Below are 14535 nucleotides of genomic sequence, written 5' to 3'. Positions count from 1 at the left end.
GAGCGAGGGAGGGAGAGGGAGGGAGGGAGGGTTCAGGTAGTTAACAATGCTTCATAAACAGTAGAATGATGTATCTTTTGATCGTAGCGCAGGCTGTGCGAAGAAGCTGTAGTAACCGCTTTGATCCCCCAACCCCAGGTACAGCCAGGGATGAGCGAAGAAGCGCCATCACCTGAGGCTCAGGAAGACCTTGTCTCTCTCCGTATTCAGCTCCTCGACGTCAAGCTCTCAGCTCCGGCAGTTGATGAGCAAGTGGCATTGACCTACAGGCTGCAGGACGACCAAGGCGATGAATTAAAGGATGCAGAGAAGGAAGGGAAGCTTCAGGGGTCAGGAGAGCTCTCCTTGCAAGAGAAGACGCCAGGAAAACCTCTTTATGAGAACGTTCATGTATTCCCGCAGCAAGATTCTGAGGCCCACCGCGAGTTGCTTGCAGACCTTCTTTCGTTGGATATGTTGTATGTCGTCACAGCCACAGTAGGGAGCGATGATTACAAGGGAGGCTGTTCAGTCTCCTTGGTCCCTCTTATCTGGAGGAAACGTCCGCAGTTCGATGACGAGGGCTGGGAGTTGGAGAAGCCTACAGTAGAAGGATGGTTCACGCTCCTTCCTCTGACCTCCCCAGAGGCGGCTCAGTCTGCGGAGCCTCCGGTGACGTGCGAGGTTCACGTGCGGATGGAGCTCTCGAGGCCGGTGTTTTCAATTGAAGAGGAGCACAAGACAAACGTGATCACAGTCAACGTCCGCGGGCTCTACAACCTGCCGCCTACATGGAACGTGGGGGAGGGAGAAGAGATGGAAGATCACAAGTATTGGTATGAAGCTGCATACGACTTTCCCTCCTCATCCGGTTCTGTGCAAGTGACGGCAGAGAACGGAAGTTTGAGCGTCCCCTCATCACAGGATGAATCCGATGTGAGAAGTGAATCTGAAAAAGCATTCTTGCAAGGGACTCTCCAAGAGATTAGTCTGAAAGAAGAGGACCAGTCCATACGTGTTGTTTGGAATCACCGATTTCGAACCTTCATGACTCCTTCCACTCTTGATAGCTTTAAAGATGCGATTCAGAAAGCAAGATTCCCTGTAAGCATTCGGAGAGTTTTGAAAAGCGGAGCAGACTATGTTTACACCAACAAGTACAAGGGATTAGCCAATGTTGACCTCTCAGGCATAATGGCAAACGACATTCGGACACTTGCTATTCGCTGCCCTGTTGGTCCAGCTGCTGATTTCAGTGTTCCGACAGAAGAAGAGCTACAACAGCTTCCTCCACCTGAAGGTGTGGAGGAAACCGAAGAAATCCTGCACAATGGTGAAGCTACCAACCCGTACCTCAGAAGTGAAACCTACCTCCTGCTTGAGATCGTTTGTGCTCGCCCGATAGTTCCAAAGCCACAGTCTCCTCCTCCTCCGCTCGCTACAGTGCGCGAGATCCTCGAGCAAAGAGCTCCAGTCGATTCCTTGGAAAGTTTGCCGTCTACGACTCTCGAACAGCTGAACAAAGACTTTCGATGGGCTGCATCTGAAATCTTGGGTGAGATCGAAGCAACTGGAAAGCAGAGAATGTCGATCGAAAACGCCCTGCAAACTGTCATGACGCAATTGAACAGCAAGGGAAAGTATCATGACCTCAAGGAGCGGATACAACATTCAGTGCTACAAGTGGTCAAAGAAAGATTTCACAGAGGAAGCGTGGGTGACATCAGCAATGAGATAGCAAATCTGAATGCCTTCTTGAGGGAACAGCTGAAGCGATTTATAATGGAATTCTTCGATCTAGAAGCTGAGAAACCCAAGTTCACAGGAGATGTGAGCGGTGAAGATCTCTTGACACAAGAGCTGGAGCTCGCGGTAGAAGCCGAACTTCTTCTTCGCTATGACAAGGCAAAATCGCACCTGCAGAATCGGCTGGTCTCCGATTCAAACAACTCCAGCCTGTGGTATGACCTGGGAACGATGACCATCCGCTCGGGGGACTACAACGCAGCAAAAGAGTATCTGAACAAGGCTGTTGAAGTGGACGGGAAGAACATGTTTGCCTTCTTGGCCCTCGGCTCCTTGTTTTTCCTTCAGAACGAAATGAGCAAGGCGGAAGAGAGTTTCCGTCAGGCCTGTGAGTGTGGGGCCAACGCGTTGGCTTGGGCTTGCTCGGCATGTTTTTATGACATCGAAGCAAGAGAACAAGAGAGACGAACATGCGACAAGCAGCTCAACTCAATCGAAAAGAAGATGACGCAATCGAAGGTCTCTCCTTATCTTCGAGCTGGCTCTTTCTTTGCTGAGATGAATGCGACGCTCCTGGTAGAGCAAGCCATGGCACAAGAAGTGCAGAAGAACAGAAGCAGCGACAGTCTGCATCTCATCCTTGGGAGGACGTACCTCAACAACGGCGAGTATGACAAGAGCAGAGAACACCTGGACGCTGTGATCAGCAGCAGTCCAGGAAGCGCAGACGCGGCAGTCGCCTTGACACTCAAGGGCCACACCTGGTTCATGGAGCTGGAATGGCACAAGTACAGGTCTGACTTCGACGTCCCTCCAGCAAAGGACGTGCTCTTCTCTTACAACAAGTCCCTGTCTTCACGGAATCCCAACATCGATTTACTTCAGTACATTCGAATGGCACGGCTACACATAGCCATGAAAGAGTTTGCTGAGGCACAGAAGGTCATGGAGAAGGCATGTAAGCTAAGACAGTACGCGACATGCTGGCTGGGTCTTGCCGTCGCATGCTTTCACAAGACCATGCCAGACTTATCTCTTGTTGAAAACTGTCTACAACAAGCTTCGATCTTGGATAGTCGGAACGCGGAAGTCTGGGGAATGATAACCCTTAACTGCATGCATCAGGCTGGGGAGATCACAGCGGAGAGTCCGGAGTTTGAGATCAAGATGAGCGAGGCGCTTTTCGCCTTCAGACAAGCCCTCATGTACGGCCTGTCCCTCGACGAGAGTTTCCCTACGGAGATTTCCATCCTAGAGCAGATCGCCGTCAACTTGGAGAAGTACCAGAAGTATGGTCCAGCATCGGAGGCGCTCAGGAGAGCTTTCTATTCCGTGAAAGGCATCCCAACAAGCACGAGACTGCTGCGGCTCTTCGTGGCTGTTGACGTGATCTCAAACGATCACAAGAAGGAGGAGATGAAGGAAACTCTTGATCGCGCCATCATGTGCCTGGATGCCCCGGGAATAGACCGAGAGGGGCTGAGGAAGAGCATGCAGAAATATGCTCACGAGCTGCAGAAGAAGTCACTGAAGGAGCGTAGGAGCCACCACGAGTAAATGTTTCCAACAAGATCAAGTCCGTTGAACCTGCTGACTGGAGGCTCAATATCCTCCACGTGTCAGCATTGCTGTGCCACATCTCGAAACTTGTGAGCAAGTCAGTCACTCTTGTCATGCTCTGAAGACTCTGCCGTCCTTCTGGTCGACTGATAGAGCAAGTGAAGACCTCCCAACACAATCAACAACATTGACAAGTGCAGTAAAGGATCCTGCCCGTCCACCCTCGCCCTGCCCTCCTCCGTCACCCACACCTGTGGAACTTGCCCCTTAATCGGTGAGATCCCAGTGCTCCTGTTCACAAACCGAATGATGTTGTCAGTGGTGAACGCTCGCTCAAGCCGCGATGTTATCTTGCCCTTGTGAAAACAAACAATGGTGGGGAAACCATGCAATCGAAATCGCAAAATCATCTTGCGATCGTTCTTCGCATTGAATGAGATAAATTTGACGTTGTTCGGAAAAGGAAAAAACTGGGGAGTGACATCAAAGAATGGAACGGCTCTTGTGCTGAACACATCATCTGAGTAGAAGAGAGCAATTAAAAACTCGTTCTTGTCTCGTTTGTTTTTCAGCAGAGTCTGGTAAAGCTCCTTTGCGCTCGACTCAATCACAGCAGATTGCTGTCGGCTCATGACCGTCATGTTGTCTCGATTGTGCAGGGTGAGTTCGCCATCAGCAGCAAGCAACAGGTTCAGCATGACCGCCAGCATCACGAGCTCCGGTCGCCTCATAGTCGCTCCCTCCTTACCCGGGTCCTGCCTGCATGCTGTGACCGTTGTCTTCAGTTACAATTAGAGGTTGTGCAAGGAGGGTAGGGGTTGAAGCTTCTTACTGTAAGGGTGGGGTAATGAAGGGATATTTGGGGGGTACTGGGGTAGTAGGAATCAAATGATGTCGAGACTTGTGAACGGGTGGTGAAGGTCAGGGGATGTGGTCCTGGTAAAGAGCGAAGAGTCATGGCGAAGCGGATGCGGTTGGGGATGGCTGGAGGAGCTGCGGCACTGGGGTGGGTGGTGGCTCTGCTGTTCGTCATGCGCACGGGAAGAGGAAGAATCGTCGCAGTGGCTCCCACGAACGAGAACCTTGGGAGCAGACTGATCCATATGGAGGGGAGGCTACTTTCGGACATGGTAGATTCCACAAGGAAAGTTGTTACCCAGCTGGAACGGGAGGAGAAGAAGCCCAAGGCTGTCAACGCTCATAACTCTGAGTTCATGCCCTCCATGTCACAAATCTTGCATGATCGGAAGAAGATCCAGAACAAAAATCTTCGTGAAGAGGAGGAATACCACCGTCTACAAAAGTCCCGTGCTGATGATTGCGATGGCATGTCAGTTGAGGATTGCTCGGTGCATTTGGATGCGGAGGCGTTGAATCATTTGCTGAAGAGAGGATTGAAGGCCAACAAAGTAGCTTTGATGCAGAAGTTGTCCTCAACTTCATCACAGGCTAAAGCAAAATCTCTCGCAGACATGGAAAATCAAGAAGTATATTTGGAGAAAGTGAACAGACTTGAGAGGAAGATCAATCACCTTCTTCGTTCGAACAACAAGCTGAACACACAGAACGAGATTCTCCAGCACAACAAGCTTCAGAACAACCGTCAGCTCACGTCCAAGCAGTCACTGTCTGCTCAGGTTGTGGACGAAAGCCAGCAAGGGAATCCCCCGGGGATCAAGGAAGAGGTTCCAGCAACCGTGACCTCGCCCCTCCCAGGACCAAGAGACTTCAATGGTGCCACTGCCATCCCTGCCAGACTGCCCGTGAGCTCCTTCGGACCCTCGCTGCTTGACACCAACGGAGTGGAGGAGAGGGGGACTATCACAGTGCGCAAGTCGAGCCCATATGGAGGGATCATGCTGCGAGTTTGGGGGAAGATGAATCATCATCTCAAGTGTGAGCTCAAGGCTTACAGGAAGCTTGAGAAGGAGTTTGTAGGGAATACCATATACACCGGATATCACAAGCAATGGCATGGCAGAACAACGCTCGTTACGGGGATCATTCCTCCTGGAACCTCCAGTGAATTTGACATCTTGACGTGCCGGGACCTCAACACTGGCGAAGTGCAACATTTCCGAACTTTCCCCAATCCTCCTCCGACCTTTTTCGATGAAGTTACCCGAGCCGATTGAGATGCTGTTACGATACCGTGAATATTCTTTGTACAAAAGTAATAGAATGAATACAGAAAATCCTGACATTGTGGCTTCTTGTGTTGAATCTCAATCATGTACACTCGCTTGTTCGACAGAAAATCTGCATTGGCAATGGTGTTGGTGTCTTGCCAATGTCTTTTTCAGGTGTGCGAGGAGTGAAACACCCCAAAGGAGTACAAAGAAGATTGAACCCCAAGTTATCGATGACATTTCCTTTATACTCATACATATTTGCTTCATAGATAGTACAAGAGGAATATGATTGGAACCAAATGGGATGTCGGCCGACCCGGCAGCTTTAGCCGGACCTTGATGAGCACCAATTCCTCCAAACAAGCTGCGGCAAATGTCAGTCAGATAAGCAGAATCAGTCGACCAAACACCAGCAACAGCTTTTTCTCCATCCATCTCTCCATGGCTTGATCAACACCTGAAGGGGATCGCATCAAAAGTGGAACGACTTTGAGACTTAAGATTTCCCAGCACGAGATGTTCGTAGCGCTTCTCTGCTACCGCCTGTTGAAACTCTCTTACTATGTCTCCTCTGAGATTCTCAGCAGCTACCGAACTCCAACTTCGAAATTTTCTTGTCAAGATTCGACTCCTCAAATTTTTCGATGCCAAGTATGCTGTCATGTGAGCAATCCGTTGGGCCAGCTGGTTGGCATCTTTCCGAAGAGTTTGCATCCTGGGAGAAAGTGAGGGACGACTAAGAGGACGAGAGCATGCGACGAAATGAGGAAGGGGGACCATCACCCGTTGGAGTACTCGATCCTCTCGTTCATGAGTTCATGGTGCAGGGCTCTGCGGTCGTCGGCTGACGACTTCAACGCACTGGAGAGTTGTCGCTCTTCCTGTCTTTGACAAGCATCAGATGACAAGCATCAGATGAGTAGGAGCAGATAAGGCTATGCACCTGGATCGGTTTGCAATCCTCTTGCTGATTTCCGACTGCAAAGTCTTTTGACTGAGAGCATCCTGCCAGCAGGTGACTCTCTGGGGAAACAGAGCATCGTCATCACTTCCAGCATCTTCATCTTCCGCTTCAAGCTTGAAACAACATTGTTTGATGTCTGCAGGGCCAACTCTAACACGTGAGTCTTTCTCTCGTCCTGCTTCTGCTCGTCAGACTAGCCGCCAGCAGAATGTGAAGAAATTTCACCAATCCAGCGGTTTTCGCTTTGCACTTTTGCATTTCATCTTTAAGCTTCATGTTCTGTGCAACAAGTTCGTACAAGAGCATGTCTTGTTTCTTTACAACTCTCGCCAATTCTTCACATTTCTTCGATGAGTTGAGCAACTTCTTCAAGACTGTCACATCTTCACATTCAATGAGCCTCGTCTGCTCTTGCTCGGTCAGCAGCTGCCTGCCTGCCTGCCCTGAGATCGAGCTCGGATGTCTGTCAGGTGAAGCCAAGAGCTCTGGTGTCTCTTGATTGCAAGTGAAAGAGTGAGAGGAGGCAGGGTCAACGGCAAGGTGCTGTTCAGTCAGCGTGTCGTCTATAAGGGTCGAACCTCTGAGGAGGTCGAGGGTCTCGTCGTCGCTTTCCCCGAGGGAGTACTTGCAGCTGTCACTCACAGTCCTGCAGTCCTTCCTCTCCTGCTGCCCCTTCCTTCCTCTCCTCCCCCTCCTCGAGGAGGGCGCCGACCTCTGCCATGCCTTCATCTCCTGCTCCCTGACACCATGATTTGAAGAAGCGTGTTGAGCAACAATTTGATTCAAACCGATTTGAACTCAAGGATCTGCGGATGGTTGGTGCAATCGACTAAAATCAACAGGATTGAATCGGTTCAAATTTCCATTGGGTCCATGGAGTGGGAGCGCGATGTTGGGGCGGCGGTGCAGAGCCTGTCGCAGGTGAACATGCGGTTGATGAGGAAGGGCTGCAAGGTGAAGCCGTTCACCTCCTCCTCCTCCTTACCCTCTGCACCCTCCTCCTCCTCCTCCTCCTCTCCTGCAGCACCTGCGAAGCAGGCACAGGTGAGGGGGAAGCTGTACATTGTACTGGAAGGAGAGAAGGCGATCGACTTGGTGTGGCTGGGGTTCGAGCTCCCGGATCATCTGATCAGCGTGCTGGTCAGCGAGAGGGTCCCGTCCTCAGTTGCTGCTGTGCTGAGGAAGCATCAGAAGTCAGGGAAATGGATCACACACCTCTCGCATTGTGTAAACGTTCTTTTCTGCCTGTCACACCTCTGCTCAGACTTTCCGCTGATCCTTGAGAACGTGTTCTCGTCGAGACCTTCTCCTCCCAACACGATCTCACAATCAGAAAAGATTGTTGACGCGATGCTGTTCTGCTTCACCATCGGCATTGCAGTCCAATGCAGCAAACAAGACCCGGCCGAGGTCTCACAAGATGAAGAAGATGAGGCGGCAACTGTGGAGCAAGAGAGCAGAAATGGAGGAGACGAGAGCGAGGCACAAGGGGAAGAGTCCACAACTAGCTCACAGGCAGACGGGATACTTCCAGGGGATGCAGTTGTCAGTGGTACATCAGCGGTGGATCTGATAGGGCATTCGTTGCAAGTGTTGGCTTCACTTCTGCGCATGGAGTGTCGAGCGCGGGAAGGGGCTCGCAAGAGTGAAGGCTCGGATCAGTTTTCATTCCGACAAGACTTGACCTCCCACAAGCTGATCACGGAGACCATCTGCAACGGCCTCTTCGACGCCATCTCCATCTTCATCGCCGAGGTCGACGAGACCAGGTGAGGTCAAAGTCACGCGCCCACTCCGGTCGGTGACCTGGCAACCTCAGCGACGTAAAACGGAGGAAAGAGCTTCACCTGTACATATCGAACGCGATCGAAGTTCTCTACTACTGCAGGTCTCTCTCCTCTCTCCCTTGCCCCCGCAACGTCCCTAACTGGACCCTGAAAGCCTCGATGCCGACTTTGTAGCCGATCTCTTGGTTTCCAACCACATGCAAGACGGTCTGTCGCTTTCGGTCCTGAAAAAGGTGAAGCGACTCGGCTGCTGCCTCTACTTTCTCCTTCTTGACTCTCACAAACCCTCAGGTGCTTCTCATCGACCAGATCGACATCGTGTCCTTGCTGCTCAAGTGGTTGCTTCTCTTCTGCGAGTATGAGGTGACGGAGTTGCCGGCACAGTCTTGAGAGTGACGCTGGTCACCCTGTAGGATCCTCCAACCATAGATGTGTTAGCAGGATACGACATCTACAACAAACTTCTGATCAGGTCCTTCGTCCCACCCTTCATTCTCCCCGTTTGTCTCTGCTTGATAACGTCTGGGTAGCTGACTCTTTTGATTGATTTGCTACTTCTAGCCTGATTGAGAGGAACAACACTGCGATGATTGCATGGGGGGTCAAACAGCCTTTCAACCCCCTTGCTTCCGACCTTCTCAAGGTCCTGCTGCCCCCTCGTCCTGCTTGCGTTAACTCCCAGCAGATGGTCGAACTCTTCGGCGACGACTCGAATTTCAAGCAGCGGGTCATCGACGCTTCATCCTGTGCTCCTCGTCCTCGTCTGACTCGTCTCGTCGTGCTGACTCCTTCTGGCCAGCTGCCATCGCCGAGGTCCTCAAGAGAGGGCCAGACTACAACGGTAGGCGGAGCTGCCTCAGCAGCTGCAGCTCTGACCGCACAGCAGGGTTCACCAAGAGCGACAAGATGCATCTGCCCTTCACACGGGCCTTCTTCAAGCTGCTGGCTGCCCTGCACTGCTTCAATCCCGAGGTGGGAAGCTTCCAACGAGCGACCTCTTGTCACTAGTCCCTCAGGTGATGAAGCCCGAGGAGGAGAACTTGTTCGTCCGGTCCTTGAAAGCTCAGAGCAAGAGGTAGCGACCGAACCGAACATTGTATCATGTGTGATGGGTGAGTGCAGCAATGAAGATGTCGAGAGCATCAAGTCCTCGTTGGAATCCTTGCAGAATCTGCCTGAGTTGTCCAAGAGATCCAAAGAAACCATCGTCGAGGAAGTCTCCGAGGTGACTTGATGCTGCTCGAGAGCTCTCGAGAGTTGCTCATGTGACTTGTTGCTGCAGGAGGACATGGAGCTGATGAGGGATCTGACCGAAGCCTTTCTACAAGCCGATCTCAAGAAGGGGAAGCCGCACGTCGCACGCAAAACGAATGCAGGTGGACGAGGAAGTTCTAAGGGAACGGGAGGCGGAGAAGCAGGAGGGCGGGTGCCAGAGAAGTCGCAGGAGGAGTTCTCAAAGCACACTGAGCAATCGCGAAAGAAGGGCAGGGCAAAGGCACAGAGAGCAAGGGCGCGACTGACGGAGGAAGAGCAGATCAGGCTGGCGATCGAAGCTTCATTAAAAGAACAGTAGCGCTCGAGCATCAGTTACGCTCCACACTCACTCGGTTGTCTCATGTGTACAATGTCCGGGATCTTCTTGTCCCAAAGAGGTACCTTGTTCGTCGGATCCCACCCTCCCAGGCCAAAGTAATTCAGTTTCCCCATCCAACCCCCTGGAATCTCGTCAGTCGACGCTGACGGGCTTACGATGGTGATCTCGTCGTCCACTGACGTCTCATATGAGTGCGAGCTGGGAAGGTTGAAGTTGTGAACTTTAGTCGCACAAGATGTGGAATCCTTGCATCCGAGCAGCGTCTTGTCTGGGCAGATCGTTTGGCAGTTTTCTTTCCCGTCCACTCCCAACCAGACTGTGATTGAGCTGTCTCGCTTCGTGACAGCAACAAAAGTAAATTCTTGCTTTGTGAGCATGGAGCACTTTTCTGCTGGCACTTTGCTCTCGTATCCAGCGACAGTGACAATGAGGGAAACATCATTTCCTTGAGGCTCCACTTCGATGTGCAGCGGCACGTTAGAAGGCAACTTTGAGTTCTGTTCAATCTTGGGCCCTTTGTACAGAAGACTCTTTCTTGTTTTCTTCTCGTAGGAAGTGGGCAAGTCCGGCTTCCACCAGAACGTCACCGCAAAGTTCGGAGCGGTAGTCTGATTCCACAGCATTTCAACACCGGGTTTGTTTCCCTTGTACACCTTGACCATACCGCCTTTCAAGGCAATGCATCGCTCATTCAAAGAGCCCTTCCCGGGAATGAGAGCAGCCAACCTGGAGGAGAGGTAGTTCTCAACCGCGTCGCTGGTGCACTGAGCCTCGTCCACACCCATCGAGCAGTCGATGCGACACTTGCAGATCACCTTCGAAGTTTCGGCGGGGACCCATGGGAGGCATGCCTTGTGGCAAGAGTTCATCTTGGCTTGATCCTGGTAGGTGATTCCGATAGCCTTTGGTGTCTCTACGATCCCCTTGTCCTTGCACTCCTGCGATCCCCTGATGCATTCAGCACACATCTTGGACATGGGGAATGCATTGTTGCTCACTACTTGGCCTGCAAGCATCTGAGATTTCTCTGAGGGCTTGAGAAGCTTCCACTCCTTTCTGAAGAGAATTTGCTGCTCAATACGCAGGTGATCTGGTCGCTCTCCTCGATAGGGCATGATGTCTAACTCTGCGCGAGCAAGTTGCGAAGTTGGCAATTTCTCGCCCTTAGACCTCTCGATGACTCTATCCTTCACCATCTTGTCAAACAGTCGCTTCCTCATCTTGGTGGTAAGATGATCCACCTCTTTGAGAGCGGTATATTCGTCCTCTGGCGACCAATTCACCACCGATATGTATTTCTGCTCCTGCCCAGCCAAAGCCGACGACTTCTCCAAGGATTGAAGGGACGTGATTCCTGACTTGTGGTTGCGATGGATTCGATTGCCCCAGTCCAGGCGGTACTGAGAGTTGGAGAAAGCTGATCGCGACGTGCCTGCTACCCACCAAAGAGTCGAAGGAGAGATCGAGTCCCAATCATCTTGCCAGTTGCCGTCGAAGTTACCGAATAAACCTGTCATGCTCAAACCCGAGCTCCATCGCCAAGGAGCTTGAAAGTAGAGATTCATGTAGAGCCCGTTGGGAAGCGGAGCACCCCAGCCATATTGATATCCATAGACAACAGCTCCTTCCGCTCCTTTGAGCTCAGCAAATTCTAATAGGAAGTGACCCCCGTTTACTTGCATTCGCAGATTCCAATCGAGCCTTTTCCAATGGCCGTACCGATAGTCTGATCCTTGTCTCCACATGTTGCCGTTAACCATGATTTGATCCAATCTCCAGTCGCTGCGAAAGACAATGTTCCAGTTCTTTGTGATGACGGCTGCTCCGATGTTGCAGCGAACCCATGAGTTGGGACACGGAACTTGCTTGTTTTGAAATTCTATGTCGTTCATGTGTCTTGCCAATATGAACTCACCACTGAGTTGGTAATCGAAGGATTTGCCGTCAAACGTGCGGTAATGCGGGTCACCCACTGCATGCGCTGTCTGTGTTGAGCGACTTAACGAACATTCGCTCTCGTCACCGCCACAAGTTCCGCAGGCGTCCAGCACCTTGAGCTGTGAGGCATCTGTTGGCCTTATGCCATCACATCCTCGTCCGTACAATCCACGTAGACCCGTTGGACCCTGAGACCCAGGCAAGCCATTGCCTCCCAGAGGTCCTTCATACCCTTTCGGGCCTTCAGGCCCTTGTTTTCCGGTCATTCCCATGGGACCTTGGGGGCCAGGCTCTCCTGGAGGCCCCTGCGGTCCTCGAGTGGGACCTGGGCGACCACGAGGACCTTGACGGCCGTTGGAGCCTGGTGGGCCAGGAACACCTTCAAGAGCAGGGTCAGCACTTAATCTCCAGACAACCTCCAGGAATACCATCCCTCCCTGGAGGACCCGTCGGGCCCCTCTTCCCGTCTATTCCTTCGGGTCCCTCAGGTCCTGCGGGTCCTGAAAGGCAGCCGTCATGCAAGGCAGGCTACAGGAAGGAGCCTTACCTGTCTTCCCACGCGGACCGTCCGGACCGGGAGGGCCAGTGATGCCATCCGCTCCCTTGAATCCTCGAGGCCCTGGAGGTCCTGACATGCCCGTCAGAGCCTCTCAACAGGATTGACCATTGTCTCTACCTGTCGGCCCCGTCGGCCCTCTAGGCCCTGGCGGCCCACGGGGTCCCTGATCACCGACTACGCCATCTGGACCCCTGAATCCCTTCGGGCCTTCAGTTCCAGGAACTCCTTTCTGACCGACCCGAATTTTGATGTCCACCTGGGGTGAAGCCGCGAGTGTAAATGCAGAGGTAGCAGCCTCACCGCAAGGTACTCACAGGAATCTTGGATTTGTAGAGCTTGTCGAGCTCTTCCTCATGACTCTCCACTTGCTAAAGGATGTCGCATTCAGAGCAGAGGAGACAATGAGGAGAAGATAGAACCTCAGTCTGACTAGCTAGGGCTGCTATCATGCTCTCCAAATTATTACTCCGAACACAAGGACAACCAGCGCAAGGTCCAAAGAAGACATTCTTCGCAAAGTATGTTACAAAAATGGATGAGTACTCCCGAAAAAGGGTACCTCTCCAACTTGCTCCAGCATGGTTGCAGCTTTCACTTTGAGTGAAGAATGTTGTTCACAATTGCAGCTGCAATGACCTTTTTGAGCAGCATCTGCTGCTCGTTGTCTGATAAGGAACGATCAGAGGCGACAAGAGCAATACTACTGCAGTTACTTGAGCTTTTCATCACTTTTCCACTGAACAAGTGGGTTTTCATAATCAAAGTCCGAGTTCAGCTCTGAAATCGGTTGGCTGCGAGACAGGATGGCGACAGCTATCAGTGCGATCAACCCGAGGAGAGCTGTCGGGAGGATGAGCGCGAGCTTTGTCTGCCACCTGACATAGGGGTCAGACCTCCTGTAGACTCTATCCTCACTCGGTGAAGACAATGATCCTCGTGATCCTCTACTCACCATCTCCTACTGCCTCGCATGCCCGTCGGCCTTGGAACAGCGCCATACATGCGCTGATCCCCGGCCATAGAAGCCTGAGAGCGATGGAAGCAGGTGGGGTACCTGAGTGCTACCCTACCCTAGTAAGTGATGGTAAGTCCGGATGAAGTGGGGGTATTGAAAGGCTAGGGGTGATACCGTGAGGATCCAGGGGTGGTGGTTTTGGGAAGAGGCATCCGCGCGAAGAGACACCAACTGGAACAGGACCGTTACATCCGAGTTTCAACAAGTCATAACGGTACGAGGACAACTAAAAGTTGCAACTAATAACTCGGAAGGACAACCGTGCCTCAGGACAAGAGTGACCCCGGCCGGAGTGCACCGTCACCGGGGGCCGCGTCGGCGGCGGTGACGCCGGGGGGCACAGGGCAGGCTGCCAGGCTGTCCGATCACGGTCGCACGCACATGAATGGCATCATAGCAGTCATGGCACTGAGTGACTGCTGCAGTGCGCAGTACTAGGCTCGGAAGGCTCTGGGATCAGGCCGCACTGAACCGGACGGTGCCCACGGCCCGAGTCGTACTGATTTTTGACTCTCTCTTAACTTTGCCGGGCCCGGGGCACGGTAAATCCAGCGCTGCCGTTGAGGAGTCCTTTCCAACTGACTCGTGACTCTTGAAGGTCAAGCCAACGGTTGGCACCGTCACGGTTCGGCCGGCCCCGGGCCCGGCCCGCCGGGCACTGCCGAGTCCCCGACCCGGGCCATAATCTGTCGGCGGCGACTGATCCGAGGCCATGATGACAGTGACGGCCCCGCCGGCAATTCGAGTGCCAACTTCGGCAAATCAAGTTCTCGCCGAAGGGAACCGGCGGGCTTGCTAGTCACGGTCGGGTCCGACTCACCCGGCCGTTCTCAGCCACTGCCGTCGGAGCCGCTGAGCCCCTGGCCTGCCACCGTCACAGTGCCGGGCCCGCCGCCCGCCCCGGGGCCCGGCCTGTGCGGCGGCCCTGCCAGGTTCACAATGAGGATGATCCGTTGTGATAAGACAGGACTAAATCATCAAGAGGCGAAAAGAATGCTTTTCATGATTCCTGGCCCTACTATATCGCTAGGTACCGGTACCCCCCACGTACACTTAACAGAAAAGACACGGACCCCACCCCCTTCATCAGCTCGGACTCCGTCATCCTTCCTTTCACCTTCCTTTCAGCCGGACCTACCTCCAGTACCCCCCCCCCCCCACCTCCAGTTGGTTAGGAGATGGGAGAGGGGAGTGCTGGACATGGGGGGGGGGGGGGGGGGGACACTGACCGTCATTCGAAGGAAAGGCATTTGTAATACTG

The 14535-nt window shown here is 52.8% G+C and overlaps 6 protein-coding genes across 6 annotated transcripts; 3 read left to right on the top strand and 3 right to left on the bottom strand.

Annotated features, from left to right (window-relative positions):
* Positions 1 to 150: 150 nt before the first annotated feature.
* On the top strand, positions 151 to 3282 carry GUITHDRAFT_133066 (hypothetical protein; the record flags this gene model as incomplete). Its single annotated transcript, XM_005840257.1, has 1 exon — positions 151 to 3282. One exon carries the CDS (start codon positions 151 to 153, stop codon positions 3280 to 3282), a length of 3132 nt encoding a protein of 1043 aa, XP_005840314.1.
* Positions 3283 to 3383: 101 nt separating this feature from the next.
* Positions 3384 to 4016, bottom strand: GUITHDRAFT_101035 (hypothetical protein; the record flags this gene model as incomplete). Its single annotated transcript, XM_005840256.1, has 1 exon — positions 3384 to 4016. One exon carries the CDS (start codon positions 4014 to 4016, stop codon positions 3384 to 3386), a length of 633 nt encoding a protein of 210 aa, XP_005840313.1.
* A 225-nt stretch (positions 4017 to 4241) lies between these two features.
* Positions 4242 to 5485, top strand: GUITHDRAFT_161014 (hypothetical protein; the record flags this gene model as incomplete). The annotated part of the gene is made up of 1 exon (XM_005840255.1): positions 4242 to 5485. The coding sequence occupies one exon, from the start codon at positions 4242 to 4244 to the stop codon at positions 5418 to 5420; it is 1179 nt and encodes a 392-aa protein (XP_005840312.1). The 3' UTR covers positions 5421 to 5485.
* A 257-nt stretch (positions 5486 to 5742) lies between these two features.
* GUITHDRAFT_101033 (hypothetical protein) lies at positions 5743 to 7110 on the bottom strand (the record flags this gene model as incomplete). The annotated part of the gene is made up of 7 exons (XM_005840254.1): positions 5743 to 5781; positions 5828 to 5874; positions 6009 to 6073; positions 6201 to 6302; positions 6361 to 6422; positions 6467 to 6556; positions 6607 to 7110. The coding sequence occupies 7 exons, from the start codon at positions 7108 to 7110 to the stop codon at positions 5743 to 5745; spliced, it is 909 nt and encodes a 302-aa protein (XP_005840311.1).
* A 144-nt stretch (positions 7111 to 7254) lies between these two features.
* On the top strand, positions 7255 to 9741 carry GUITHDRAFT_101032 (hypothetical protein; the record flags this gene model as incomplete). Its single annotated transcript, XM_005840253.1, has 12 exons — positions 7255 to 8150; positions 8201 to 8269; positions 8323 to 8401; positions 8460 to 8531; positions 8582 to 8640; positions 8730 to 8811; positions 8854 to 8914; positions 8968 to 9009; positions 9055 to 9140; positions 9185 to 9243; positions 9291 to 9393; positions 9451 to 9741. 12 exons carry the CDS (start codon positions 7255 to 7257, stop codon positions 9739 to 9741), a joined length of 1899 nt encoding a protein of 632 aa, XP_005840310.1.
* GUITHDRAFT_150383 (hypothetical protein) lies at positions 9711 to 10461 on the bottom strand. Its single transcript, XM_005840252.1, has one exon. It carries the CDS (start codon positions 10422 to 10424, stop codon positions 9756 to 9758), a length of 669 nt encoding a protein of 222 aa, XP_005840309.1. The 5' UTR covers positions 10425 to 10461; the 3' UTR covers positions 9711 to 9755.
* Positions 10462 to 14535: the final 4074 nt, after the last annotated feature.

The sequence above is a fragment of the Guillardia theta genome (assembly GCF_000315625.1).
Source record: "Guillardia theta CCMP2712 unplaced genomic scaffold GUITHscaffold_6, whole genome shotgun sequence".
In the NCBI taxonomy this organism is placed as follows: domain Eukaryota; class Cryptophyceae; order Pyrenomonadales; family Geminigeraceae; genus Guillardia; species Guillardia theta.
This window is presented reverse-complemented; position numbering and strand designations above follow the sequence as displayed.

Coding starts and splice junctions, on each gene's coding strand:
- GUITHDRAFT_150383 (XM_005840252.1), bottom strand. CDS start 10,424: ATGGTCAAGGTGTACAAGGGAAACAAACCCGGTGTTGAAATGCTGTGG.